General features: G+C 34.4%; 1 protein-coding gene across 7 annotated transcripts in view; it reads left to right on the forward strand.

Annotated features, from left to right (window-relative positions):
- UBR2 (ubiquitin protein ligase E3 component n-recognin 2) overlaps positions 1–25,392 on the forward strand; it is a 128,542-nt gene that overhangs the window by 39,143 nt on the left and 64,007 nt on the right. For 6 of the 7 annotated variants that reach the window (XR_008665150.1, XM_055330931.1, XM_055330932.1 and 3 more), the window contains exons 3-8: positions 5,198–5,276; positions 7,108–7,221; positions 15,316–15,446; positions 18,284–18,422; positions 18,900–18,962; positions 22,894–23,014. Coding sequence is in view for 6 of the 7 variants with exons in the window: in XM_055330931.1 (XP_055186906.1) it covers positions 5,198–5,276; positions 7,108–7,221; positions 15,316–15,446; positions 18,284–18,422; positions 18,900–18,962; positions 22,894–23,014 (647 nt within the window). In the remaining variant the exon portion in view is untranslated. Of the gene's footprint in view, positions 1–5,197; positions 5,277–7,107; positions 7,222–15,315; positions 15,447–18,283; positions 18,423–18,899; positions 18,963–21,476; positions 21,559–22,893; positions 23,015–25,392 lie in introns of those variants that run through there. The other variant, XM_055330930.1, reaches the window with a different exon arrangement.

A 25,392-nucleotide genomic window follows, 5' to 3' on the forward strand; every position in this document is an offset into this window, starting at 1 on the left:
CTTTTAGTCTAGAGGTACCCTAAAAAAAAAAAAAAACAACTATGGAGATGCTAAAACTTTGGCAGCCTTTGAAATACGAGAATTATGAACAACTAAATGCTAAAAAAATTCACAAACTTAAGTGAAATGGATAAATTTATAGAAAAGTGCTAGGTAGCTTGAATACAGTATGGAAAACAGTACAGTACTGGAATGGTAATTAAAGATCTTCCCTTCCACAAATCCCATACCTGGATGACTATAGGTGAGTTCAACCAAATTTCAAAGGAAAATTAATTCCTCTTTTACACAATTTACTATAGAAAATGGAAAAAATTGGGATGCCTGGATGACTCAGTGATTGAGCATCTGCCTTTGGTTCAGATCGTGATCCCGGGGTCCTGGGATCGAGTCCTGCATCGGACTCCCCTTAGGGACCCTGATTCTCCCTCTGCCTCGGTCTCTGCCTCTCTCTGTGTGTCTCATGAATAAATAAAATCTTTAAAAAAAAAAAGAAACTGCTATAACTCTTTATGAGGCTAATATCTTTTTTTTTTTTTAAGATTTTATTTATTTATTCATAGAGACACAGAGAGACAGAGAGGTAGAGACACAGGTAGAGGGAGAAGCAGGCTCCATGCAGGGAGCCCAACCTGGGACACGATCCAGGGTCTCCAGGATCACGCTCCGGGCTGCAGGTGGCGCTAAACTGCTGCGCCACTGGGGCTGCCCTAATCTTGTTTTTAATCCCTGATAAATTTAAGAGATTCTAGAGCCATTTCTTTTATTAATAATAGGTGAAAGAATCCTAAATAAAATATTAGCTATCTGAATCCAAGGATATACTAAAAGTGATGCATCATAATCAAATGGAATTTAGTTGAGGAATCTAAATAGTTCATCTTTAAAACAATTATTAAAAATAAATAAATAGGATCCCCCTGGGTGGCACAGCGGTTTGGCTCCTGCCTTTGGCCCAGGGTGTGATCCTGGAGACCCGGGATCGAGTCCCACGTCAGGCTCCTGGTGCATGGAGCCTGCTTCTCCCTCTGCCTGTGTCTCTGCCTCTCTCTCTCTCTCTCTGTGACTATCATAAATAAAAAAAATAAAATTAAATAAATAAATAAAACAATTATTAATGTAATTCACCATTTTAATAGAGAAGAAAACTATGTTTTTCTGAGTTGATTCTGGAAAGCATTTTATAAATTTCAACAATTGTTTATGATATAAATTCTTAGCAGACTACTGAATATTTGGGTGTTAGATTTTTAAAAACTTTCTTATGGACATCTTCAAACATTAAAAATAGGGTGAAGGGTATAATAGATCTGACATGTACTCATTGTTCAGCTTCAGCAATTAGCAATATATAGCAACGCTTTTTTTAAGTTTTTTTAAAATATATATTTCTTAAGATTTTATTTATTTATTCATGAGAGACACACAGAGAGAGGCAGAGACACAGGCAGAGGGAGAGCAGGCTCCATGCAGGGAGCCTGACATGGGACTGGATCCTGGGACTCCAGGATCAGGCCCTGGGCCTAAGGCAGCCCTAAACCACTGAGCCATCCAGGCTGCCCTATGGCATTTCTTTTTATGTATACTCATACACATACACACTTTTTTTCTTGCCCTGCCAGATTACTTTTCTTAAGAGCGATAGCTGGGGGTGACAGAGGGGGAGAAGAGAAAATCTTAAGCAGGCTCCCTGCCCTCTACAGGTCCTAACACAAAGGGTCGGGGGCTCAATCTCATGATCCTGAGATCATGACCTCAACCAAAATCAAGAGTCTGATGCTTAGCCAAGTGAGCCACCCAAGTGCCCATCAGGTTATTTTAAAGCAAATTCCAGGGATCTCTGGGTGGCTCAGCAGTTTCGCGCCTGCCTTTGGCCCAGGGCGCGATCCTGGAGTCCCGGGATCGAGTCCTGCGTCGGGCTCCCGGCATGGAGTTGGCTTCTCCCTCTGCCTGTGTCTCTGCCTCTCTCTGTGTGTGTGTGTCTATCACAAATAAATAAAAATAAATCTTTAAAAAAAAATAAAGCAAATTCTAGGCAGTATGCCTTTTTACTCATAATACATCTTTTTTCCCCCTCTACAACCATTAACATCCTAAAAAAGTAACACTGATTCCTTAACATTATCTAATATCTAGCCTGAATGGAATTGTTCTGATTGACTCATACATGTGAATTCAAAGTCCACACATTGCATTTGGCTGTTATTCCTCATTCTTTTAATCTATAATCGCTCCTCTCCCTCTTTTTTTTTCTTTTCTTCTTTTTTCCATTTATATTGCTAAGAAACCAGATCATTTGTCCTGTGGAATTTTCCACAGTCTGGATTTGTTTACTGTGTCCCCATGGTGTTGCTTAACATGTTTCTCCCTGTGTTTCTTCTAAACAGGTAGTTAGGTATAATTGAATTATTACGTTTATACTTTATAAATATTGATGTGTAACTTCTTAATTCTTCATGTCAGGAAGCCCATGATGCTTCTCTGTTTTTTTTGTTTGTTAAGATGATCAGTGGGTTTAGGTACCATGCAGATGCAACCATTAAAAAAGGTCTTCATTAACCTTTTTATCCAGTGTTTTAGCAGTCACCGATGCTTGTTGATCATTATTTTATTAGGAGGTAGCAAAATATTCTAACCGATCATTTCTTTCTTTATTAGCTTGTCTTTTATAAAAGAAATACAGTCCCTCCTCAGTCCTTTGATTAGCTTGAGGTGCAGTTTATATAGGAAAGGCACGATATTATGCTTAATTTTTTTCTAGAAAAGCACTTTATCAGTAAACCTTTGAATATAATACTAATGGAGAACTTTTAGATATGTTTTTCTTTAATATCTAAAACAAGGTGGGGATGCCTACTCTTACTGCTGCTGTTTAATATATCTCTGGAGGTCCTTGTCAACAGTATAAGAAAGAAAAATAAAAAGGTGTAAATATGGTAAGGAAAGAGATAAAATTGTCATTACATGCAGACTATGTATTCATTTACCTGGGAAGAAAAATAATTCAACAAACTATTAGAACTGCTTTGGTTAATCAAAGATACTAAAAATCGGTGTTGTTTCTTTTCATCATCCTTAGGCAACTAGATAAGGATTTTTTTTAAATATGTATCATTTAAAATAAAATCTAGGGAGTACATCTTTATTAATCTAATCAAGAATATAAAGGATTCATATGAAGAAGACTTTATAACTTCAGTAGAAGACTTAAGGAATAATTATGGACATGATAATTTACTCTTATGACAATGTTCTTACTCCTGAAATTTATCAATAAATTCTAAGTAATCTCTGTCAAAATTTCAGCTGGATATTTTTTAGAGACTCTGTACACTTATCCTAAGTGATGTGTGGACGAATAAAGAAGAGTTTGTGAATAGCTAAGTCAACATTTTTTAAAAAGAGAATAAAAGGGAACTTAACCTGCCAGATATTAAGATATACTACAAAGCCATAGTAACATAGTGTGGTATGGTGTAAGAACAAATAGATCACTCACACATATTAGACAGCTTAGACCAGGGAGATTAAAGACCCATCTTTAATATTTTATAAAGATGATACCACAACCAATAGATAAAAGGTAGATCATTTAGTAGATGGTGTTGGAAAAAAATAGTTCAGTGTATGTTTGAGAAACAAAACTATATTCTACAATATTCTACATCATATACAACTATATTCTACTCCACCTAAATGTGGAAGATAAAACCAGAAGATTAATAGAAGAAAGTAAAGAATATTTTTGTGACCTGATTTTGGGGAAAGAACTTCTTAAAACCTTAAAATACAAACCAATTGCGTGTGTGTGTGTGTGTGTGTGAATTTAATTGCATCAAAATAGGCAGTTCTATTTAACAAAGGACCCCAAACACAAAATTAATATACAGGTGACAAATGGGAGACAATATTTGCAATGTTTAATATTGCAAAGTGATTATATCCGCTAGATTAAGATTGTGCAAATAAGATAAAGCAATCCTAGCAGGAAAATGGGCAATATATAGAAGAGGAAACCCAAAAGCAATAAGCATATGAAGAGTTGAATAAACATATTAGCAATCAGAGACATGCAAATTAAAATAATAAGATATCATTTCAAATATGTTAGCCTTGCACATATTAGAAAACTAGATAGGGGCGCCTGGGTGGCTCAGTGGTTGAGCATCTGCCTTAGCCTCAGGTTGTGATCCTGGGGTCCTGGCATTGAGTCCTGCATCAGGCTCCCTGTGGGAGTCTGCTTCTCCTTCTGCCTATATCTCTGACTCTCTGTCTCTCTCATGAATAAAAAAATAAAATCTTAAAAAAAAAATAGGTAAAACCAAATGCAATGAAAATGCTGAGCTATACAAACCCTCATAAACTGGTGGGTGATATGTAGCCACTCTGGACAGTAGCATGGCATTCAGATTGAGAAGTTGACATGTATATGACCCAACAATTCTGCTCTTCAGTTTATATGTCAAAGAAAGTCTCAGACACATCTGTAAGAGAACATTTACACAGTGTGTATTACAGCATTATATAGGTAGAAAGGCATTGGAGATAATTCAGGTGTCCAGTGCAGGGAGAAGAGAGAAAATATTTTGGATACATGCCATAGCATATTACATAGCGATTAGAAGCAAATCAGATGTATACATACAAAATGAATGGATTATGTTACAGAAGTGAAAAAGTAACAAAATGAAATATGTGACACAGTAAGATTTACATACATTAAAAATACATGCACTCAAAAACATTTTGTAAGAACATACCTAGATGGCATGCAGGAATAAGCACAGAAGAATAGTTGCTTATGAGGTTACAGTAACTAAGATAAGTGGAAATTTAAAGATTTTTGTAACTCACCGTTTCATTTCATGGAAGTATAGGAATTCTCTTGTTTAAGATATGATCTGTAAACGTATCTAATTGGCGTTATGATGAAAGTAAATGAAACAACTGAAATGAAAATGTGATTTCCGCAAATCTAGTATTAGATATACACATCCAGTGGTATGGGAAGCAGGTTCTTAAGCTGACTTCATTGCTCAAAGATCTGACAGATATTTGGGAATATTATTTCCTTTCTTCTCACACCAAGGCAGTTCACTGTTCTGGCTCTTCTTGGGTGTATTCCGAGTGAAATATTATGTTGTGAAATACACAGTTATTTTCTGACACTCTGATTTTTTTTTCTTTAACTTTACAGAGACTGTGCAGTTGATCCAACTTGTGTTTTGTGCATGGAGTGCTTTTTGGGAAGTATTCACAGAGACCATCGATATAGGGTTAGTAATGTCCAGATAATAACCATACCCACTATTAAATTTTATGTTAGATATATTTTCTGCCTTTTTTAAATTCCAGGATTTAACACTAAAATGGAGGATAGTGGTTTAAGAAATGTGTTATTTAAACACTTAAACATATGATACCAGCAGGGTAGGAATGAATCGTGAATCCAGACTTCTTGAACACATGGTTTAGGAAAGACCTCACAGATACCAGTTCCTGCATGTTGGTTTTCAACTAGTTTGTTACTTCCTTATGTTTATTATTTCAATAATTCTAGGTTTATGCAGAAGGTTATCAAAAATTAGAGGAAAAGGTGAGAGGTAAAACTGGGAGGGAGGTTCTGAAGGGAAGGACGTGGAAAAAAAGAGTAAGGAAAAGTGTCAGAATTATACATTTAAGAAATAACTCAGTTGGTCATCTTCTACAGAAGATTTGTCATTTCTTAATATTAAAGAAACATCTACATAGTTGGAGAGGGGTCAACCCCAGAATATGAGACCCACCAATTTTATTATTTTTCTACTGCTATAATGCAGTCAGTACTTTTCCAAGAATCAGGTATATTTACTTTTAAATCAAGGATACAAAGGTGGATTATTGCTAAGCCTGTCCTGGTTGGTTCCTCTACTGGAAATTGAAGATAAAGCCTTGAACATTCAAAAGTTAGGGAAATGTTAGTACCTGGAACTTTGCACCCTAATCTCAAATGAAATCATAGGGAAATTTCAATCTTATTAATTTAGGAGGCCTGTTGGCTCAGGACTTTCCTCCTGTTTGTTTTTCTTCATTCTACTAGAGTATTGATAATAATGAACTAAAACAGCTACAAAATTGGACCCCTTTGATTTTTGTATGTTCCCTTTATTTTCATAAATCAGTAAAAGAATCCCGGTTTCCTTTAAGCTGCTCTACCTGTCTTAGGTAACCATAAGAAGCACAAAAGTTGTAGGGTTATCATTTTCCAAATGGCTGCCTGCCCATGTTTGTTGACCTATATCCTTGCAGCCCTTGGGAATAACTGTCATTTGTAGGTTTACATTAGTTATATTTTGATATCTAACATACAAATAACTTTTGGGGAGCAGAGTATATAGGGTTCATTCTAAAATTTGCATCAAATACACACTGCTAAACACTCTTTCACAGTATTTTTTTTAAAGCAGAATTTCCAATAATTAAATAAGTTCTGTCTTGCCAGCTTCCTTGAGTCATTGCCATATCTTAATGTCTGAATAATTCATGAATCCTGCAGGTGGTGAAAACTTTTTCTTACCTGACAGTCTTACATTTATATTTCCTGAGCTTCTTTCCTTGTCAAAGAATGCTATTTAGGTGATGTTAGAAAAGAAAAACTATTTCTGTAGTTTCTGTGGTCACTTTCTCTAATGTAGATGTAGCACTCTCATTAGACTCTCCTGGGGGAAAGCAGCTATAGGAATCTTTATAACAAATCTGTTATATTACATTAGAGTGCTATAACCTGGTAGCATTGATATCAACATTATACCAAAACTCAGCAGGGAAACCCTAATGATTTTCCTAATAAGGAAGTCATATGTCATATAAGTGGACACATTTTACCTCTTTAAAATAACTGTAGTTTATTAGACATTACAAAGTAGCTTATTTCAAAATTGTTTAAATTAGCTTAGGCTTATTTAAGCTTTGAAACATTGAGAGGTTTGGCATTTATATAAGTTTACTCCTCCAAAGAAATTAAACACTTTAACAATGTTATTTCCTGAGCACTTGATATTCTTATTTATAATCTTATAGCCCTCAGTAAATACTTATTGACAAGATACTTTACAATTTTTTTTCAAGATGACAACATCAGGAGGTGGAGGTTTCTGTGACTGTGGTGATACTGAAGCTTGGAAAGAGGGTCCTTACTGTCAAAAACATGAACTTAACACTTCTGAAATTGAGGAAGAAGAGGTAAAGACATTTTCACAAAGTTGTTTTTAAGGAAATACTATTTTAACCATGAGTTTGAAATACTTTCAGATATAGGAATTAGGTTATGAGAAATGGATAAGCAAAATATTTGTCACTATTACCAGTGACCAAATCTGCTTTGAAAGCTTTTTTTGCATTTTATAGATGCCATACCATTGTTGGTAGTACTCACTTGAAATTCTGCAGGTTTAATTTAATTTGGATTTATTATTTGAAGTTTTAGTCCTCATTTATCTTTGAAGGGTTATTTTTACTATTTGTAGCAATTAGTTAACTTGGTTGGCTTTTGTGTATTTGTGTTGTGACTAAGATTTTGTGAGCTAGATACTTCTCTGAAAGTATACGGTAGCCAATCCTGATCACCATCTGGCATAGCAGTGTCATTGATATGTGATAGGACCAAGTATAAAGACAGTACAAATTCTAGTCACTCCAGCTGTAACTATGTGCTTTTTAAAATTGTTGATTTTGCATTTCTCTAAATGATATTTAAATGATGTAGTAGACTCAATAAATATGTAAATCTCTGCTACTATTTCTGACAGTTTGATGTTTAAGATCCTTATTTCAGATTTTATTTTTAAATGACAGAGAGGTAGGGGCATTCAAAGTACTTATGCATTGTTAGTAGGTCTAATATAGATTTGGGACAAGTGAACATTAATAGTACTTCCTGGTACACATAACCTTGCAGGTCTCAGATATTTGACCAAGACTTTATGGTATAGGACAGTTCTTTTAGACTGTGTTCCACTGTGTTTAGGACAGTTTAAAATTTTTGTGAAATGATTGAGTGCTATGGAAAACATATCTTGTGTTTCATTTGCTTTGTGTAAGTATTTTAGGATTTGCAGCAGATAAATGCCCAATAATTAGGGTTTCAGTTTTCTCCACTTCTATTGGAGGAGCTCTGTTCTTATCTCTTTTATATATTGTATTGGAGTTCCATTTGTAAAAATACAAAATAAGACAAGGATATACTTGACAAAAAGAGCTGTGTTTCTCTCTCTCTCTCTCTCACTCTCTCTCTCTAATAAATAAATTTTTAAGATCTTTAAAAAAAAAAAAAGGGCAGCCTGGGTAGCTCAACAGTTTAACACCGCCTTCAGCCCAGGGCCTGATCCTGGAGATCTGGGATCGAGTCCCACATCGGGCTCCCCGCATGGAGCCTGCTTCTCCCTCTGCCTGTGTCTCTGCCGCTCTCTCTCGCTCATTAATAAATAAATAAAAATCTTAAAAAAAAAAAAAAAGAGCTGTGTTTTTTAAAAAATTAAAAACTGGTGTAAAATGGTGGAAGAAAACATTTGCAAATCACATACGGTAGTACCACCTTATCCATGGAAGATATGTTCCAAGACCCCCTGTTGTTGCCTGAAATCATGGATGGTACCCAAGATTACTACATATACTGTTGTTTTTTTGTTTTTTTTTTACATGCATACTTATAAAATTTAATTTATAAATTAGACACAGCAAGAAATGAACAATAACTGGTAATAAAATAGGACAATTCTAACAACATATTATAATAAAATTTAGGTGAATGTGCACTCACTTATTTGTTCTCATATTGTACTGAGATGATAAAATACCTACTTTGATGAGATGAAGTGAGGTGAATGCCATAGGCATTGTGACATAATGTTAGGCTACTGTTGATCTTCTGACCATACATCAGAAGAAGGACTGTCAGCTTCCAGTCTGCAATTGCCCTGGATGTGACTGAAGCAGTGGATAAGGGGGGACTTAACCTAGGATCCAGAATATGTGTCTTACAACTCAACAACAATGCCACAAACAACGCTATTAAAAATGGTCAGAGGACTTGAATAGACATATCTCCAAAGAAGATATAATACAAAGACCAACAAACACATGAAAACATGTTCAGCAATATTGAAACAACTTTACACCCACTAAAATGGCTATAATCAGAAAGAAGGAATGTGTGTGTTGATGAGGATATAGAAAAATTGGAGCCCTTGTACATTGCTAAATGAGATGCAAAATGATTCAGTGCTATGGAACAATTTGACTATATCAACAAAAATTAAACGTAGAATTGCCATATGAGCCTGTATTTTCACTCTTAGGTATATACCCAAAAGATCTGAAAACAAGTAATCAAATAAGTATCAGCCATAATGGCTATCAGTGGATGAATAGATAAATGAATTGTGGTATATAGATACAATATAGTGTTACTCAGACATAAAAAGTAATGAAATACTGATACTTGGAACAACTTGGATGGACCTATAAATCATGCTAAGTAAAAGAAGCCAGACATAAAAAGATCACATTTTGTATAATTCCATTTATATAAAATACCCAGAATAGGTAAATCTGTAGGCAGAGCACATACTAGTGATTGCTAAGGGCGGGGGGAAGGGAGAATGGGGAGAAACTGCTTAATAGTTAAGGGGTTTTACTTTGAAATAATTGAAATGTTTTGGAATTGTATAGAGGTAATAGTGATACAACATTATGAATGTACCAGATACCACCAAGTAGTTTACTTTAAAATGGTTTAGTTTATGTTCTGTGAATTTCACCTCAATAAATTATTTGAAAAGAAAAACCTTAGGACTTTTGTTATCTTTTTATCTTTGTTTTAGAGTAGACTTAAGTAATTTTCTAAGAAAATTTGCTTGTAGTGATTCTGTTGACTTTATTCTTGTCCATTAGTGGGGTAGCTATCAAAGAGAGCGTGCTTGAGTTAATTTCCTGAATTTTAGAAAGAGGTTAGCAAGATCACCTGCCTGAGTGAAATTATATGGTCCTACCTGGAGAATGCATACTGCAACAGCTTGACAGAAAACAAAACCTCCAGACTGCCATATAATTTCCGTTTAAGAACTCAGTTAAGGGGGATCCCTGGGTGGCGCAGCGGTTTGGCGCCTGCCTTTGGCCCACGGCGCGATCCTGGAAACCCGGGATCGAATCCCACATCGGGCTCCCGGTGCATGGAGCCTGCTTCTCCCTCTGCCTGTGTCTCTGCCTCTCTCTCTCTCTCTCTCTCTGTGTGTGACTATCATAAATAAATAAAAATTAAAAAAAAAAAACTCAGTTAAGAGAAATGAAGTCCTCAAGGATAAGAATGTAAGAGAAGCTATTTTTAAAATAGCATTATGTTTAGCCTTCCCGGCCCCTACTCACTAAATTTGTACATATACCTAGGTTTTTTATATTTTATGCTTGAAATGGAAGAAAGTTGTATAATATTTGCAATGTCCTTTTTTTTAGAATTATTTTTATTGAATGTAATTTTTTTATTATACATCTGTCCTGCATCTTAAGAAAAAGTTGAGAAAAACTTCATAATGTAATTCTGTAGGGATAATGCTTAGCAGTTCCATAGGTCTTCTCAACTCTTGGCATTTAGGATGGGACTTTTTTTTTTTATTGTATAGGCCAGGAATCAGCAAACTATGGCCCCCTAGGGGCCAACTTGTTACTGGCACCACCATAAGCTAAAAATGGTTTTTATATTTTTAAATACTTGGAAAAAAATCAATAGGATGGTATCTATGGCATGTGAAAATGAAAGGAAATTCAAATTTTGGTGTCTATAAACAAAATTTTATTGTAACACAGCTATGCTTAGTTTTGTTACTGTCCAAAATTGCTTTTCCACTACAACAGCAAAATTGAATAGCTACAACAAAGCCCTATATAGTCTACAAAAACTAAAAGACTTAGTATCTGACTCTTCACAGAAAGAGTTGGATGACCCCAGGTATTTACTCTCAGAAGCATTGTGTTTATTATACCTACTTCCCACTCACTAAATGGTAATAGCATCTCCCATCATTGTGACAACAGTAAGTACCCAGCCAGTGTTTCCAAATAGGCCCTTTGGGCTGGAGTGTCCTCTTTCATAACCTTCCTAGGAACTCTAAGAAATTTTCTCTTAGGTCTCTGCGTTAGGAAATGTTACGTTTCTCTTGGTATGAGTCTGGTAACAAATTGTGTTTCCTTTTGTTGGAGCTTCTGGAAAACAGAGTCAAATGTTTAGAAACAGTGCCTGTCTTTAAAATAAACAGATATTATCTTGATTTCACTTTATTTTCCTACCTTTATTCTGGTTTTGCCCACTTTGTACATCTATTTTTAATACTCATTATATTGGATATATTCTTAAGTTGCTGTAAATCCATTTTGGAATGAAATTTAATTTAGTAACAAATGCACTGAATGAACAACCTCAGTGAAGGCTTTCTTTTAATCTGAAATTTTCATTTAATGCTGTTTTCATCTCGAATGCAGATTTTTGATCATTGATAGCTAAGTATTATGCTAAGTACTATATTTTGTTTACTTCATTTAATTCTCAGAACAGCCTTATAAGGTAAATACTGCTATTATGAATATTTTGTAGCTGCAGAAGCTTGAGTTTTAGAGAGATTAAAAAACTTCCCAAAGTGTCCTCTTTGCCCATAGTGTCTTAATGGTCCAGTAATGGAACTCTTTAACAGTACATTGCACTAATTTTATTTTTTTCTCCAAATTTTTATCTAACATACAGTGTAATATTAGCTTCAGGTGTAGATTTTAGTGATTCATCACTTACATACAACACCCATTACTCATCACAAAAAGTTCACCCCTTAATCCCTGTCACCTACTTATCCCATCCCCTCACCCACTTCCCCTCCAGTAACCCATCAGTTCTCCACTTAAGAGTCCATATCTTGGTTTGCCACTTTTCCCCCCTGTATTTCTTTGTTTCTTAAATGCTACAGATGAAGGCAGCCTGTGTGGCTCAGCAGTTTAGCACCACATTTGGCCCAGGACATGATCCTGGAGTCTTGGGATCAAATCCCATGTCGGGCTCCCTGCATGGAGCCTGCTTTTCCCTCTGCCTGTGTCTCTACCCTCTCTCTCTTTCTCTTCCCTCTCTTTCTCTGTTTCTCATGAATAAATAAAATCTTTTAAAAAAATTCCACAGATGAGTGAAATCATGTGGTATTTGTCTTTCTCTAACTTATTTCGCTTAGCATAATACTCTAGCTCCATTCACATTGTTGGAAACTGCAAGATTTCATTCTTTTTTATGGCTGAATAATATTCCATGGTGTGTGTGTGTGTATATACACATACATACACATCACATCTTCATCCATTCATCAGTCAGCAGTCAGTAGACATTTGGGCTTTTTACATAATTTGGCCATTGTTGATGATGCTACTACATTGCACTGATTTTTAAAATAATTTTCAGCAGTGGAATTTTTTTAAATAAAATTACAATTTTAAAACCCCAGTAATAAAACAGATAAAAGTGGTATTTTTAAATCCCAGCATAATTAGCATACAGTGTTATATTAGATTCAAGTGTGCGATAAACCATTTCAATCCTCACTCACTGCTCATCAGGATAAGTATACTCTTAATCCACTTCACCTGTTTCAACCATCCCCCCCCACCTCCCCTCTGGTGAACATCAGTTTGATTTCCTATATTTAAGTGTCTTTTTTTATCTTTTTCTTTGTTCATTTGTTTCTTAAATTCCACATGAGTAAAATCATATGGTATTTACTTTCTCTGACTTATTTCACATAACAGTATACCCTGTAGATTCATACATGTTGTTGCAAATTGCAAGATTTATTCTTTTTTATGGCTGAGTTTTATTTCATTGTGTATATATGCCACAGCTTCTTTATACATCTGTCAATGGACACTACAAGTGGCATTAATAAATTTATCTTTTATAAGTGGAAATGTGTATTAGTTACTTGCTAGACAGTCAACGTATAAGTGAGGTTTTGATGTCATTAGTTTCTAGTAATAAACTAGTTGGGCAGTATGGAGAAAGTCCTTATTTGCATATGACAATGATTAAATAGTGTAATACAATATATGCTTACATAAAAAAATTCAAACAAGTGTATCACATAAAAAACTAGTTATCCATAATTCCTACTGCCTTCTAACATAAACACACATAACTTTTTAGTAATATGCCATATAATATTCTAATTTGAAAGAAGAGTAACACACAGTTGACTGACAAAGGTTTGCAGTCTATAAATGTAATCAAAACTACAATTATTAATCATAATTGATAATACAATATAGGATGAGATGATCATTTATTTGCAAATTCTAACTGACGCTATCATAAGAGCACTTTGAGAAGTCTTTCTTAGCATTTAATTTACCATTGTACATATGAGTCGACTTGCACAGCCTAGCATCCTTTCACTGCAGAAATAATTTTTTAAAAGATTTTATTTATTTATCCATGAGAGAGAGAGAAATAGAGAAGAAATAATTTTTTTAAAGAGAGTACACATGTGAGCCAGTGAGGGGAGCACAGGGAAGAGAGTGAGAATCTTAAGCAGACTCCACAATGAGCATGAAGCCTGATGGGTGGGGAGGATGCAATCTCATGACCCTGAGATCATGACCTGAGCTGAAATCAAGAGTCAGATACTTAACTGACTATGCCACCCAGGGGTCCCCAGAAATAATTATTTCTAGTCAGTGACCATTTTTCAAGAAGTTAATATGTGTACAAAGACAGCAGAAGAATCTGTATTCCTAGCCCTGCCCCAAGCTAGGCCAATGTAGGCCAATAGCAAAATTACTAGTTGGTGATCCCCCAATATGTAATATTACACATTTTGGGGTGTATTTTTACATTACCATTTTAAAATAGATAATTTTATATTTTTAAACTGATGTGTAATTCAAACAGGAATTTTATAGAACAGAGTTTGAACACTACTGGCTTGAATTCTTAAGAATTGGCAGTTGTTTCTGTTTCAGGACCTGTTTCATTCTTAGAAGTTCTGCTTATTGTAATTCTGTCATTTTCTAAATGTCTTGTATTATGGGACGTAATTGTGAAAAGTGAATGTATAGCTAGATAATATCACCAAGGAAACTGAGTTTTGATTCTGATTTCTGTTTTGTAGCATGAGGTTCATATTAGATTCTTGTTTGAGAAATGAGTGTAATACTATCTAGCCATTAAGCTAAATAGTATGTTTAGATTTAAGATAAAGCATTAAGGTTAAAATTGTATAATACATTTTGTTTAAAAGGTGTAATAAACTTTGTGTGTGTGTATATATATATTTGTTTAAGATTTTATTTATTTATTCATGAGAGACAGAGAGAGAGAGAGGCAGAGACACAGGCAGAGGGAGAAGCAGGTTCCATGCAGGGAGCCCGATGTGGGACTAGATCCCGGAACTCCAGAATCACACCCTGAGATGAAGGCGGCGCTCAACTGCTGAGCCACCCAGGCATCCCAACTTAGTGTATATTTATAGTAATACTTTTTCACGTTAACCTAGATTTTTTGTGACTTACTCCCTGTTAAGTGTAAGGTACAAAGTTCCCTATTCCAAACATATACGACATGCCCTGAGTGATTCTTATGGCATCAAGGGGCAGTTTTCTGACCTTGCTGGTTTCTCCTTTTTAAAGTCCTGTAAATCAGGCTCTCCTTTATACCTATAAAACTAAATATTGCTTGTTTGTCCTTAGATAACATTCCTTTGTTTATTCTGGAAATTGGGGATTAGTAGGCTAGGAAGCCATAAAAATGGTTTGATGTTAGGTGTTAATGATCTTGGAATGCCAGTCTAAAATTTTAGATTTATGGGATGCCTGGGTGGCTCAGCGGTTTGGCGCCTGCCTTTGGCCCAGGGCTTGATCCTGGAGACCCGGGATCAGGTCCCGCATTGAGCTTCCTGCATGGAGTCTGCTTCTCTCTCTGCCTGTGTCTTTGCCTCTCTCTCTCTCTGTATCTCTCATGAATAAATGAATAAAATCTTTTTAAAAATTTAAAAATAAATAAAAATTTTAAATTTATTCATTAGGCATTGGGGTGCCATTGAATCTTTTCAGTTGATTCACTAATTGGGATCATTTTGAACAAAATGTTTTAGGAATCTTGATTTGGTAGGATATAATGTACAGGATCAAAATAAAGACAAGCCAAAGCTGGAAGATCAGTAAGCTGTTTACAGTAGTATCTTGAGGGGTAGAGGCAGAATAAGAAAGAGAATTCATGTGCATTTAAGATGGTTGCAATTTCTTTTTCTGTTCTTTCAGGATCCTCTTGTCCATTTATCAGAGGATGTGATAGCGAGAACCTACAACATTTTTGCTATTATGTTTCGATATGCAGTGGAGATACTAACCTGGGAAAAAGAAAGTGAATTGCCAGCAGATTTAGAGATAGTGTAAGTACAATCCATTTATTACACAAATCCTTGTGCTCGTATTTGCTCAAACTCTGTTTTAACCATTTTGGTCCTAATTCTTCAAATTAAGTTTAATACAGCTAGGATAGGACTTACCTTTTCTATCTTTTTAAATAGTTTTCAAGAATACTTATTTTATAGTTTTTAAATATGTGTGATAAACTTAGTACAGGTTTCTCTCTATTCATTGGTTAGTTTATTTAAGCCCTGTCCTTTAGGCACAGGCAGTTTTCTGTTCTTTGTGTGATAAACTTGGTAACTCATATTTTTACTATTTGCATTGAGATTATTGAGGACATGGCAAACTTGTAACCAAAGAACTGGATTCCGCCTTAACTGTGTTAAGGGCTCACTTTTCCATGTCATGTGCTTGCCTCAAGCAACCTTCTCTTTTACTTTTAAGTCTAACCAAGTTTGTTGGAATCCTGTTCATACTTAAAGTTGATTACACGTATTACACGTTGAAGTGAGGGTCTGAGGAAAATCAGTGGTTTCTTTTTTGCTTTTTCATGAGTACTCTAGATAATTAGGCATGGGTAAATGTTTTTTAATAAAGTGAGGTATTAACTATACTCTTTTGGAAATGTTGAAATAGTGCCTTATAAATTTATCTGCACGTACAGGCGTACATTGTAGGTATTGCAGGTTGGTTTCTAGACAACTGTAGAGTTAAAGCAAGTCAAATGAATTTTTTGGTTTCCCAGTACACACAAACGTTATGTTTACAACCACGCTGTAGCCTAATAACATTGTATATAAAAAACAAAGTACATACCTTAACTTAAAAATATTTTATTGCGGGATGCCTGGGTGGCTCAGTGGTTAAGTGCCCTCCTTTGGCCCAGGGCGTGATCCTGGAGTCCCAGGATCGAGTCCCACATCAGGCTCCCTGCATGGAGCCTGCTTCTCCCTCTGCCTGGGTCTCTGCCTCTCTCTCTCTGTATCTCTCATGAATAAGTAAATAAAATCTTTAAAATATATATATATATATATATATATATATATATATATATATATATATATATATATATATTATTGCTAGAAGATGCTAACCATCACCTGATATTTCAGTGAGTCATTATCTTTTTGCTGGTGGAGGGTCCTGCCTGGATGTTGTTGGCTGCTGATTGATCAGGGTGGTAGTGGCTGAGGATTGGGGTGGCTATGGCAGTTTCTTAAAATAAGACAACAGTAAAGTTTGCCACATCAGTTGATTCTTCCTTTCACTTGAACACTTAGAGGCCACTATAGAGTTATTAATTGGCCTACTTTCAGTATTGTGTCTCAGGGAATTTGGAGGCCCAGGGAAAGGGAGAGAGACAGGAAACAGTTGGTCAGTGGAGCAGTCAGAACATATACAACATTTACACCTAAATTTGCAATCTTAAATGGATGTGGTTCCTGGTGTTCCAAAACAATTACGAGAATAACATCAAAAGATCGTTGATCACGGATCATCAAATATAATTATGAAAAAGAAGTATTGCAAGAATTACCAAAATGTGATGCAGAGACATGACATGAGCAAATGCTGTTGGAAAGATGGCATTGAAGAGGCTTCCTTAACTCAGGGTAGCCACAACCTTCAATTTGTAAAAAAAAAAAAAAAAAAAAAAAAAAAACACAGTATTTATAAAGTGCCTATAGATGTGCCTATACTTCAAGTTGGGAACCATTGATCAAAAATCCAAATTTAGACCCTAGAGAATAGAAGAGTTTTATTTTTATCTTTTTGTTCCGTTCCACTATAGGTTCAAGGCCACCATTATAGAAGGGAAAGGAATGTAACTTGCTTCTCTTGTACTCTTTTCCTGTCTAGTAAATGGCATTCCATCTACCCAGAAACTTAAATCATTTATACTCATTTAGATTTCAAGTCCACGTGGTTCTCCATCAAATTATTCTACTTCAGTTCCTCTCCATTACTGTTATCCTAGTCCAAATTAATTGATTTCATCATTGACAATCTGGCCTCCCTAACTAAATTGCCGTATCTACTCTTGCCCCTTACAATTCATTCTCCACACCATAGCAAACTGAATTTTAAGGCAAATCTGATTGTATCTCCTATTTTAAATCATTGAATGCCCGTAGGATGGTAAAATCAAAAGTCTTTAAGATGTCTGCCTCTCTCTAGACCTTTTTCCCTGCGTACCAGTTCCTAGTTACTTAGCTTTGCCACCTCAGGGACTTCCTCTAGCCCAGGGTTGATCAGCTATTGGGTCCAGACTAATTCCTTGTTATAGGGACTGTCCAGTAGGTTGTACAATATTGTTTGTTTGTATTTATTTATATTTTAGTAATCTCTAATGTAAAAGCCAATGTGAGACTCGAGCACATGACCCCAAGATCAAGAGTCATGTGCTTTTCCAAATGAGCTAGCCCCAGCGGATTGTAGAATATTTAGCAGCATCCCTGGCACTTACCAGTGGCACTCCCACCAAAAAATGTTTCTAGACATTGCCAAATGGTCATCTATGGGAGACAGAGGAGAATTGCCTCCAGTTGAGAACCATTGATAGCCAATTCTGACTTTGAGTCTCAGATTACTTCTCTGGCAGTTCTTCTCTGAAGTCCCAGACCTGTTTTACCCTGCTGCGGCATTGTATTCTTCTTGATACAAGCCAGTTCATTTAGAATTATATGTCTAATATATATCTTCCCCATCAGATGGTAGTGTTATAGAGCATGGAGATCACAGATATATGCCCAATACCTAGCACATTCCCTAGAACTAGAAGCAAGTATGCTCTTAATCAGCCTGGAGCTAGAGAATATGCAATTAGATAATACATAATTAATGTTTTATCCTACAGAGAGAAGAGTGATACCTACTATTGCATGCTGTTTAATGATGAGGTGCATACTTATGAACAAGTTATTTATACCCTTCAGAAAGCTGTTAACTGTACACAAAAAGAAGCCATTGGCTTTGCAACTACAGTAGATCGAGATGTAAGTGATTTCATTATATTGATGTCACATAATAAATTTGAACCTTTTATTACAGATAAGTTATTCTGGGAAAATTGAATAGGCTTTTTTTTTTCCACTTGCATATTGACCCAAATACATTTTGGAATGTAATGTAAGCTGTTGTCAGATAGAAAGTTTAGCAGGAAATGTAGATACAGTTGCTCTCATTCTACTCAGTGATTAGAAATATTCAGTTATGAAGGTAGAAATTATAGCAACCTAGAAGAATAAATGTTATTTGTCTAAGGAAATATACTTATTAATGGCTTAAAAATGTTAGGATGATTTTGAAGGAAAATATTTTATTTTTTATCATTGAATAGAATGAATGTTTTAAATATTAAAATTGACCAGAGTTGTTATATGCTCAGATGTTTATTTGTTTACTGGGTGAAAAGTTATTAATACTGAATTTAATATTTTTACATGTTAATTTAAAATATCTTCATTTACCAGGGACGTAGGTCTGTTCGATATGGAGATTTCCAGTATTGTGAACAAGCAAAATCAGTAATTGTGGTAAGTAATTTAAAAACAAGCCTAAATTATTATTTTTTTATTAGTTTGAAACTAGTTGCATATTTTGGCATTTATGAACAGATTTTTTCTGCCTTCATGAATGTAAAGCCAGTATCAACAAAAATCATGTTTAATAATACGTTTCTTAAATATTATATTATTGCTCTATTTAGTTTGTTCAAGCTGTGTAAGATTAATATAGAAAATGAATGTTTCCATGAGATACAGATTTTCTGCTTTCCTGTTTCTCTATCAGAGACATCTTAGAAAATGTTTAATTTTTGTTTTGTTTTTGATAGGGTATCATGTTACTTTTTAGGAATTAAACTGGCCTTTGGCACCACAATTAGAATTCAAGGGAAGTTATTTCTTGGTAACTTATAGCAAGGTATGCTGCATATACTAATAGTATTTAGTGTATTATTTCTCTAAAAGAAAACTATCCCTCACATTTATATTTATTTTACAAAGTAAGAATTAATATAAATTATCCTATGTAAATGCACTTTATGTAAATGTGCTTTTTGTTAAATATTTTAAATATGCAGATAAAAATAGAGATAACAGCAAATGCCCATATGTTCACATTATATGTTTTCTTCATACTTCTTTTACATAACAAAATAGTATAGAAGAGACTGTATTATCCCTTCTTTATCCTATTCTCTTTTCTCCTATCCTAGAGATAACTACTTTTACTAATTCTTTTGTTCATTCTTGTGTGTGCCTTTATGTTTCCATTTATTAAATCTGTCAACATTATTTATATGGATTTGGAGGCCTCTAAACCTTAACAAGATCCATACTGGATATATTATACTGCAACTTTTCATTTCACTGTTGGTACCAGGTTTATGTGTGTTGATGTATATACCTGTGAAGTATTCCATTGATAACTTTACCATAATTTTTCCATTCTCCTGCTGATGGACAATTAGGATAATAATTTTTTTTTTTTGTCCTGCTGTGGACATTGTTTTGTCTCCTTGTTGCATAGATGCAAAAGTTTCTTTAGGGTATATACCAAGAAATGGAATTTATGAGTTGTCAGGATATGAGCATTTTCATCTTTACTAGATTTTGCTGAGTTAGTCTCCAAAATGGTGCCATTAACGTATACATGCCCACTAGTGGTGTATAGAGTTCCCATTCGTCAAAACTGTATGTTTTCAGATTTTTAAATTTTTGCCTGTTTCATGTGTTTAAATGGCATCTCATCAATTAAATTTGCATTGTCTTAATTTTGAGTATCTTTTTCATATTTGTTTATGTTTTCTGTGAATTTCCTATTCATACCCTTTACCGATTTTGGGGGGTTTTCTTTTTCTTACTCTTGTTAGCGGTTCTTTATGTAACCTGAATTGTAGTCTTTTGTTGCAAATATTGTTTCCCATAATATTTTTTTTTATGATTTGTATATTTTATGTCTTTTTTTATGTCTTATTTAAAAAAATATTTCTTTATATCTGGACATACTCAACTTAATAATGTACCAGAAACTATACTGTGGTTGAGTAAAAGAATATTTCCAATTTTAGGAAATGCAGACTGAAGTATTAAGGAATTAGGAGGAATGATGCATGGTGCATATAACTTACCCTCAGTGCTATTTTTTTTTAAGTGCATGTATATGTATCTGTGTGGAGAGAGAAAAATAAGTTGGAATGATAAAGCAGTTGGGATAAAAGGTTTGCAATAGATGAATCTGAGTAAAGGAGTATTTTTTTTCTTATATGGTTGCTTTATAACTTCTTATGTTTAGTATCATTTCAATTTTTCATTTTTTTTAAAAAGTAGTAATTTATAATCTTTTGTGGCATTTATGTATTCATAAAATAGAAAAGGAAGTCCAGAAATAGAAACAAGTTAGAAGGAAAATCTAGGAAATTATAGGTATATTCTAAGGGAGGAGGAGAGCTTCTTAACCAATACTAGAACCCAGGAGTTAAAAAAGAAATGTATTTTTTGGCTACATAAAAAGTTAGCATAGCAAAATATTTCATAAACAAAGCCAAGAGACAAATAGTAGATTTAGCAAAATTATTTCTAAAATAGAAATGGACATTTAATACTTATGATAAACAGAATCCTCATAGATTATCAAGTAGGGAACAAACAACTAAATAGAAAAATGGACATAGGATATGGAAAGGCAATCATCAGGAAAAAACTTAGGAATCAGGAAAAATCTACATGGTCAGTGTACATAAAGACTCACTCATTAGTAATCGGTAAAATGATAGGGAGATTTCATACTCATCAGGATGGAGAAATTAAAGTGATGAAATACCTTACTGGCAGTGATGCAGAAAATAGGAATACTTGTATAAAACTAAATTGCTACAGCATTTGGGGAAATAATTTAGTAGCATCTATTATTAAAGTTATACCTTTCCTAAGAATATATCCCATAGAAATGTAAGCACTAGCAAGCGTGTATACAAAGATGTTCAGTGCTGCTTTTTTTGTAGTCACAGAAGACGAAAACAAAGGGAATATGAGTGCCCTTCTCTAGAGGATGTTTGAATAAATCCACACCACAGAATATTATGAGTCATTAACCCAAAAAAATCGGTTAACGCAAAGATGCACAAGAGTATGTATAGTATCCCATTTTTGTAAATGAAATAAAAATCTTTATAAATGTATACATATATAATATATAGATAGAGAAAATATGCAAAGATGTACTGTGTTAATGTGGGTTATGGGAATGGGATGAAGTTGGGGGTAAAAAGATGATCCAAACAAAAAATGAGAAGGGGGAATAAAAATTAAAAATTGTGAAAGACTTAAGTAGACATTTCTTCAAAGAAGGTATATAAATTACCAATAAGCACATGAAAACATGTTCAATGTTACTAATTATTAGGAAAATGCAAATAAAAACCATGATGAGATACCACCTGATACCCACTTGGATGGCTATTATAAACAAAGGAAAACCATAACAGCATCACAAGTGTTGGCAAGGATATGGAGAAATTGCAACCCTTGTGCATACTGCTGGTGGGAATGTAAAATTATATAGCTACTATGGAAAACTGTAATGTAGTTCCTCTAAAAATTAAGAAGAATTACCATATGATCCAACAGTTTTTCTTGTGGCTATATAAATGCACAAAAGAATTGAAAACGGTCTCAGATATTTGTATACCTATATTCATAGCAGCATTATTATTCATAATAGACAAAGGACAGGAGCAACTCAAATGTTTATTGATGGGTGAATGGATAAATAAAATATATGTATATACAATAGAATATCATTCAGCCTTAAAAAGGAAGAAAATTTTAATGCATGCTACAGCGTAGATGAACCTTGAGGACATATGCTAAGAGAAATAAGCCAGTTACCAAAAAAAAAAAAAAAAAAAGATAAATACTACCTGATTCCATTTATATGATATCTATGGTGTTTAATGGGTATAGAGTTTGAGTTTTATGAGATGAAAAGAGTTCTGGAGATTGGTCACACTACAGTGTGGATGTACTTAACACTCCTGAACTGTACACTTAAAAATGGTTACATTGAAAATTATAGTTTATTATACAAAGGGTTTTTTTTTTTAGTATTGATAACATTTCTGTGCAGTGAAGCAAATTACTTAAATAAATGTTTGATTGCACTTAAAAAGTTAAAGACCTAAAACAAATGCAAGCATTTAAATAATTTCTAGTTGGTAGGGCAGATTTTCAAATATAGGACCAAAGATTCAAGTTACTCGTAAGCTATACCTTACTTTTTTTGTAAGATTCTTTCTAGCAAATTAGGATCTGAGTAAGGCAAGCCAAGTGGTATTTTTCTTATACATGAAAAAAAATTATCCTGTAATGATGAGAGTGTAGTTACATTAAGTAAAAATATTAGCTTTTTTATATAAGATAGCCTTTTTAAGATTGTTTTTTCATTCTGCCATTTCTTTTTAAGAGAAATACCAGTAGACAGACAAAGCCACTCAAAGTTCAAGTTATGCATTCGTCTATTGTCGCACATCAGAATTTTGGTTTGAAACTTTTATCTTGGCTGGGAAATGTTATTGGATATTCAGGTAGGTCCAAAAACTATTTTGGAAACAATATCAGGTGAAATAATTTCTTACTTTAATTTCACATTTTAAAATACCATCTCACAATATCTTTATTGTACAAACCCATGTTTCTAAAATTTTGATCCACAGGATTATTTTTTTAAAGATTTTATTTATTTATTCATGAAAGAGGCAGAGACGTAGGCAGAGGGAGAGGCAGGCTCCCCACGAGGAGCCTGGGATCGCAACCTGAGCCAAAGTGACTGAGCTACCCAGGTGCCCTGATCCACAAGATTTTTTATATGCATACAAAGGATTCTGTGTTCAAATAAATGCAGGAAATATTAGATTGAACAATGGCAAATGACTTTAATATGCTAGTGAAATATAAATATCACAGACTTAAATGTTTTTTTTAAAAAAAACAGCATTCTGGGGGCCCTGGGTGGCTCATTGGTTAAGCGTCTGCCTTTGGCTCAGGTCATGATCCCGGGTCCTGGAATCAAGCCCTGCATCAGGTTCCCTCCTCAGTGGAGAGCCTGCTTCTCCCTTTCCCTTGCCCTCCACCACTCATGCTTGCTCTGTCTCTCTAGTGCTCTCTTTTCTTTTTTCTGAAATGAATAAAATCTTTAAAAAAATAAAATGAAAATAAAACAGCATTCCATGGAACTCTGTTCCACTGAGCAAGCTGGAAAATACTACTGTAAATTAAACCTAAATGATTAGCAGTTTAAAAGGTACAACACTAATGTTGATACCTTTGTTTTGACTCCTCCAACTTTTGGTTACCAATAATTTGTAACTCTAAACTTGCAAATTTGAAGTTCTGGATTTGTATTTGGTATTTATGTTTTTCCATATTCCACAAATTAGATAATCTTTTTAATGTGGTAACGGAACAAAGAATCACATGGCTAATGCCAGAAATACAAGTGTGGTGTATAAAATATAACACTAAAGAGAAAATTAGGAATAGATTAAGCTATCTGTCATACTTTCTTTAGAAAGCAAGAGAGGTGGCTTGGATAAATGACATTCTGGTGTTTATTATAAAGAGAACTTCTGGGATCCCTGGGTGGCGCAGCGGTTTGGCGCCTGCCTTTGGCCCAGGGCGTGATCCTGGAGACCCTGGATCGAATCCCACATCAGGCTCCCGGTGCATGGAGCCTGCTTCTCCCTCCGCCTGTGTCTCTGCCTCTCTCTCTCTCTCTGTGACTATCATAAAAAAAAAAAAAAAAGAGAGAGAGAGAACTTCTAAAATATTTGTATTAAGAGAGCATTGCCACATTGTGAACGGACAATTGAAAAAAATGTGGAGTTTTGGAAATTTAGGAGACTGTGTTTGCTTGCTTTTTAAATGTCTCTCCAATTATTTTTCTTACCCTCCTATCTTTTTAGTTTTAGTGTTTTCCATTGGATATATCTTGTGCACCAAGTTCTCTTCTACAGTAGTAATGAATAGTATCCTGGAAGCAATTTTCTGCCAAAAATATTTTTGAGATATTTATCACTAATTATTTAAAGACCTTGTCTTGGGACGCCTGGGTGGCTTAGCAGTTGAGCGTCTGCCTTTGGCTCATGGTATGATCCCGGAGTCCCGGGATTGAGTCCCGCACCGGGCTCTTTGCATGGAGCCTGCTTCTCCTTCCTCTTCCTATGTCTCTGCCTCTCTCTCTGTGTCTCTCATTAATGAATAAATAAAATTAAAAAAAAAAAAACCTTGTCTCTTAATTAATACTTATATAAGTATTTCTCTTTAGCCTTGTAAACAATTCCTGTTTGGTGGCTTTTGTAGTTTTAAAATTGCTCTATTTTTGTCTGATTATTTTGCCTGCTTATAAAAGACTAAAAAGAGTGATTTTAGTTTTAACATATGAAATAAAAAGGTATTAAAGTTTTGGTTATGCTAATGCTTTTGTTAATATTTGAAGAACATTTTTTATGTTCAGCATTTAGAAGATGTAGGAATTTGTCTTCCAGGACATTTCACATAGTAGCCACACAGAGGTTTACAGGGAACGTTTGCTAAATGAGTGGGAACATTTTGCATAACACTGATAAATGGACTGGTCTGTATTATAGTATAGAGGCCATGCGTTCTTTTTTTTAAATGGTAGCACAGTTATTATGCCTGCCTTCAGTTATCATGGGATGTAACAATTTTATTATAATGTGGTTTATTTAGCATATGTACTTAAATTCTTTATAACATAAGAGGTCATTGCCTTTCTGATAGGCTTATATTTTGGTATTCTAGAATAAGTGTTAGTATATAATGCAAGATTTAGAATTTTTCTTTTTTGTGAAAATGTTAATAAAATAGTTAATATGTTTACTTTTTCTGAGTAAATTTGACCATTAGTAAACATGTAAAACTATAGATTTGTTGGAACATTTCT

This window comes from Nyctereutes procyonoides, unplaced genomic scaffold (assembly GCF_905146905.1).
Source record: "Nyctereutes procyonoides isolate TBG_1078 unplaced genomic scaffold, NYPRO_anot_genome, whole genome shotgun sequence".
Lineage (NCBI taxonomy): Eukaryota > Metazoa > Chordata > Mammalia > Carnivora > Canidae > Nyctereutes > Nyctereutes procyonoides.